Source organism: Mesoplodon mirus (assembly GCF_964341445.2).
Source record: "Mesoplodon mirus genome assembly, chromosome: 4".
Classification (NCBI taxonomy): Eukaryota; Metazoa; Chordata; class Mammalia; order Artiodactyla; family Ziphiidae; genus Mesoplodon; species Mesoplodon mirus.
Window position 1 is genome coordinate 180,022,076 of NC_138979.1, and position 5,778 is coordinate 180,027,853.

General features: G+C 58.8%; 1 protein-coding gene across 1 annotated transcript; it reads left to right on the plus strand.

Moving 5' to 3' along the window:
* Positions 1-2,360: 2,360 nt before the first annotated feature.
* On the plus strand, positions 2,361-5,145 carry LOC309802960 (germ cell-less protein-like 1; the record flags this gene model as incomplete). Its single annotated transcript, XM_082618806.1, has 4 exons — positions 2,361-2,519; positions 2,661-2,759; positions 2,919-3,419; positions 4,573-5,145. The coding sequence occupies 4 exons, from the start codon at positions 2,361-2,363 to the stop codon at positions 5,143-5,145; spliced, it is 1,332 nt and encodes a 443-aa protein (XP_082474932.1).
* Between the last annotated feature and the right edge of the window lie 633 nt (positions 5,146-5,778).

Consider the following 5,778-nt stretch of genomic DNA (forward strand, 5'->3'; position numbering starts at 1 on the left):
GGTCGCGTGCCGCCTGCGCCTGTCCTCCGTGGACAGGGATGGGAGAGCCGTTTTCAGGAAGGACACAGGATACCAGAGGCTTTCCCTGAGAGAGGATCAAGGGCTAGAGGTAAGGAACCTGGAATACCAATACGTGGTTTTCCCCATCCATGTGGCCTGTAACTTCCTGTACCTCCACTGAGAGGGGTGTTGCCCAGAGTGAGGACCCGTGCAGTATCTCATGTGGCTTAGCATGGCGTCCTCTGGCGAGACCGTTAGAGGAAACGTCCTAGTACTCAGCAGCACTCTGGGCTGAGCTCGTGCCCGGGCCAACGGCGCCTGGAGAGGAAGCTTGTCCAATGCACCACTGAGGTATAGGCCATGGGAGCACGAAGCAGTCAGATGCCATGGCACTGGTGGGGGCGTGACCCAGAGGAGCCAGGTGCCACTGGTGGGGAGGAGGAGGCAGTAGTGGCAGAAAGAAAGGAACGGAAGGAGAGTGAAAAGGCCAGACCCGCCGCTCATCAGTGGAGCCACAAGCGGAAGAGAGGCCCATGGGGGCCGCTCACAAAAAAGCCCCACCGGAAACGTGCTCAAGATCGTCCAGGGTCCGTTTAGGGGGCACTCGTCCTGAGAGGAGAACAGAGCGACGTGCGGATCAGCGCACTGGGGGAAGAGTGGAACTTGCATAGGATCTACTTGTGCCAGTCAAGGTACTTTGCTAGCATGTTCAGGGGCGCCTGGCGGGAGACAAACATGGATACTATTGAGTCGCAGATGCCTGACGAGAACATTGATCGCGAGGCACTGCACGAGGCTTTCGGTGCCCTGGACCGAGGCTCCGTTTTCATCCCACCCGGTCGAGTCGTCGCCATCCTGGCCACAGCCAGCATGTTGCAGCTGGACGAGGTGATTCGGCAGTGCGGGGAGGTCATGAAAGTGACTGTCCGTGCCCAGACCGTGTGCAGCTACGACTACTCTGCTGAAAGCTACGGGCTCCACACAGTCAGGACCATGTGTCTTCAGTGGCTGCTGGACAACATGATGACCCAGTGTAGCGAGCAGCTAGTGCGAGAAGTCAGCCTGGATCTCATGAAAGAGGTCACTGCCTCTTCAGAGCTCTTGGTGATGGGGGTGGAGATGGACGTGTACACCATGCTGAAAAAGTGGATGTTCTTGCAGCTGCAGCCGACATGGAGGGGCCCGCGCAGGGCCCTATTGCCTGACACCGACTCATGGTTTGCCAGGTCCAGGAGGGATTCGGAGGGCACCCCTTTCCTGGAGACCGAGCAGGGCAGAGCCTTCGTGCCAGGGTTCCAGCAGCTGCGGTTTGCCTACATAATCTGCGACCCGACGTCAGCACGCGTCATCCACCAGCATGCGCTGATCCCTGCCGCTTGGTTGTGTCCAGTGTACAAAGAGTGTTTTCTTGGCCCCCTCTGGGCTAAGCAGACCAGAGAGCTCTGGCCCGTGGACGTCTACGGGTCCGACTCCCAGGGGAACAGCATGCGGTGCGGGGGCCAGCTCCACAGGCACAAGCAATGCAGCTGGCGGTGGGAAGGCTTCAACTTCAGCTGGGACCTGGTGGTGTGCTACGCCAACCAGCACATCATTTTCTGGTACAGCGCGCCCAACAACTCCTACAGCCTCGGGGTCAGCCTACTCGAGCAGAGAAAGGTCGCGTGCCCCCTGCGCCTGTCCTCCGTGGACAGGGATGGGAGAGCCGTTTTCAGGAAGGACACAGGATACCAGAGGCTTTCCCTGAGAGAGGATCAAGAGCTAGAGGTAATGAACCTGGAAATCCAGTGCGTCGTTTTCCCCATCCATGTGGCCTGTAACTTCCTGTACCTCCACTGAGAGGGGTGTTGCCCAGAGTGAGGACCCGTGCAGTATCTCATGTGGCTTAGCATGGCGTCCTCTGGCGAGACCGTTAGAGCAAACGTCCTAGTACTCAGCAGCACTCTGGGCTGAGCTCGTGCCCGGGCCAAAGGCGCCTGGAGAGGAAGCTTGTCCACTGCACCACTGAGGTATAGGCCATGGGAGCACGAAGCAGTCAGATGCCATGGCACTGGTGGGGGCGTGACCCAGAGGAGCCAGGTGCCACTGGTGGGGAGGAGGAGGCAGTAGTGGCAGAAAGAAAGGAACGGAAGGAGAGTGAAAAGGCCAGACCCGCCGCTCATCAGTGGAGCCACAAGCGGAAGAGAGGCCCAGGGGGGCCGCTCACAAAAACGCCCCACCGGAAACGTGCTCATGATCGTCCAGGGTCCGTTTAGGAGGCATTCGTCCTGAGAGGAGAACAGAGCGACGTGTGGATCAGCGCACTGGGGGAAGAGTGGAACTTGCATAGGATCTACTTGTGCCAGTCAAGGTACTTTGCTAGCATGTTCAGGGGCGCCTGGCGGGAGACAAAGATGGATACTATTGAGTCGCAGATGCCTGACGAGAACATTGATCGCGAGGCACTGCACGAGGCTTTCGGTGCCCTGGACCGAGGCTCCATTTTCATCCCACCCGGTCGAGTCGTCGCCATCCTGGCCACAGCCAGCATGTTGCAGCTGGACGAGGTGATTCGGCAGTGCGGGGAGGTCATGAAAGTGACTGTCCGTGCCCAGACCGTGTGCAGCTACGACTACTCTGCTGAAAGCTACGGGCTCCACACCGTCAGGACCATGTGTCTTCAGTGGCTGCTGGACAACATGATGACCCAGTGTAGCGAGCAGCTAGTGCGAGAAGTCAGCCTGGATCTCATGAAAGAGGTCACTGCCCCTTCAGAGCTCTTGGTGATGGGGGTGGAGATGGACGTGTACACCATGCTGAAAAAGTGGATGTTCTTGCAGCTGCAGCCGACATGGAGGGGCCCGCGCAGGGCCCTATTGCCTGACACCGACTCATGGTTTGCCAGGTCCAGGAGGGATTCGGAGGGCACCCCTTTCCTGGAGACCGAGCAGGGCAGAGCCTTCGTGCCAGGGTTCCAGCAGCTGCGGTTTGCCTACATAATCTGCGACCCGACGTCAGCACGCGTCATCCACCAGCATGCGCTGATCCCTGCCGCTTGGTTGTGTCCAGTGTACAAAGAGAGTTTTCTTGGCCCCCTCTGGGCTAAGCAGACCAGAGAGCTCTGGCCCGTGGACGTCTACGGGTCCGACTCCCAGGGGAACAGCATGCGGTGCGGGGGCCAGCTCCACAGGCACAAGCAATGCGGCTGGCGGTGGGAAGGCTTCAACTTCAGCTGGGACCTGGTGGTGTGCTACGCCAACCAGCACATCATTTTCCGGTACAGCGCGCCCAACAACTCCTACAGCCTCGGGGTCAGCCTACTCGAGCAGAGAAAGGTCGCGTGCCGCCTGCGCCTGTCCTCCGTGGACAGGGATGGGAGAGCCGTTTTCAGGAAGGACACAGGATACCAGAGGCTTTCCCTGAGAGAGGATCAAGAGCTAGAGGTAATGAACCTGGAAAACCAATGCGTCGTTTTCCCCATCCATGTGGCCTGTAACTTCCTGTACCTCCACTGAGAGGGGTGGTGCCCAGAGTGAGGACCCGTGCAGTATCTCATGTGGCTTAGCATGGCGTCCTCTGGCCAGATCATTAGAGCAAACGTCCTAGTACTCAGCAGCACTCTGGGCTGAGCTCGTGCCCGGGCCAACGGCGCCTGGAGAGGAAGCTTGTCCACTGCACCACTGAGGTATAGGCCATGGGAGCACGAAGCAGTCAGATGCCATGTCACTGTTGGGGGCGTGACCCAGAGGAGCCAGGTGCCACTGGTGGGGAGGAGGAGGCAGTAGTGGCAGAAAGAAAGGAACGGAAGGAGAGTGAAAAGGCCAGACCCGCCGCTCGTCAGTGGAGCCACAAGCGGAAGAGAGGCCCAGGGGGGCCGCTCACAAAAACGCCCCACCGGAAACGTGCTCATGATCGTCCAGGGTCCGTTTAGGAGGCATTCGTCCTGAGAGGAGAACAGAGCGACGTGCGGATCAGCGCACTGGGGGAAGAGTGGAACTTGCATAGGGTCTACTTGTGCCAGTCAAGGTACTTTGCTAGCATGTTCAGGGGCGCTTGGCGGGAAACAAAATGGATACTATTGAGTCGCAGATGCCTGACGAGAACATTGATCGTGAGGCACTGCACGAGGCTTTCGGTGCCCTGTACCTAGGCTCCATTTTCATCCAACCCGGTCGAGTCGTCGCCATCCTGGCCACAGCCAGCATGTTGCAGCTGGACGAGGTGATTCGGCAGTGCGGGGAGGTCATGAAAGTGACTGTCCGTGCCCAGACCGTGTGCAGCTACGACTACTCTGCTGAAAGCTACGGGCTCCACACCGTCAGGACCATGTGTCTTCAGTGGCTGCTGGACAACATGATGACCCAGTGTAGCGAGCAGCTAGTGCGAGAAGTCAGCCTGGATCTCATGAAAGAGGTCATTGCCTCTTCAGAGCTCTTGGTGATGGGGGTGGAGATGGACGTGTACACCATGCTGAAAAAGTGGATGTTCTTGCAGCTGCAGCCGACATGGAGGGGCCCGCGCAGGGCCCTATTGCCTGACACCGACTCATGGTTTGCCAGGTCCAGGAGGGATTCGGAGGGCACCCCTTTCCTGGAGACCGAGCAGGGCAGAGCCTTCGTGCAAGTGTTCCAGCAGCTGCGGTTTGCCTACATAATCTGCGACTCGGCGTCAGCACGCGTGATCCACCAGCATGCGCTGATCCCTGCCACTTGGTTGTGTCCAGTGTACAAAGAGAGTTTTCTTGGCCCCCTCTGGGCTAAGCAGACCAGAGAGCTCTGGCCCGTGGACGTCTACGGGTCCGACCCGCAGGGGAACAGCATGCGGTGCGGGGGCCAGCTCCACAGGCACAAGCAATGCGGCTGGCGGTGGGAAGGCTTCAACTTCAGCTGGGACCTGGTGGTGTGCTACGCCAACCAGCACATAATTTTCTGGTACAGCGCGCCCAACAACTCCTACAGCCTCGGGGTCAGCCTACTCGAGCAGAGAAAGGTCGCGTGCCGCCTGCGCCTGTCCTCCGTGGACAGGGATGGGAGAGCCGTTTTAAGGAAGGACACAGGATACCACAGGCTTTCCCTGAGAGAGGATCAAGAGCTAGAGGTAATGAACCTGGAATACCAATACGTGGTTTTCCCCATCCATGTGGCCTATAACTTCCTGTACCTCCACTGAGAGGGGTGTTGCCCAGAGTAAGGACCCGTGCAGTATCTCATGTAGCTTAGCATGGCGTCCTCTGGCGAGATCATTAGAGCAAACGCCCTAGTACTCAGCAGCACTCTGGGCTGAGCTCGTGCCCGGGCCAACGGCGCCTGGAGAGGAAGCTTGTCCACTGCACCACTGAGGTATAGGCCATGGGAGCACGAAGCAGTCAGATGCCATGGCACTGTTGGGGGCGTGACCCAGAGGAGCCAGGTGCCACTGCTGGGGAGGAGGAGGCAGTAGTGGCAGAAAGAAAGGAACGGAAGGAGAGTGAAAAGGCCAGACCCGCCGCTCGTCAGTGGAGCCACAAGCGGAAGAGAGGCCCAGGGGGGCCGCTCACAAAAACGCCCCACCGGAAACGTGCTCAAGATTGTCCAGGGTCCGTTTAGGAGGCACTCGTCCTGAGAGGAGAACAGAGCGACGTGCGGATCAGCGCACTGGGGGAAGAGTGGAACTTGCATAGGGTCTACTTGTGCCAGTCAAGGTACTTTGCTAGCATGTTCAGGGGCGCTTGGCGGGAGACAAACATGGATACTATTGAGGCGCAGATGCCTGACGAGAACATTGATCGCGAGGCACTGCACGAGGCTTTCGGTGCCCTGTACC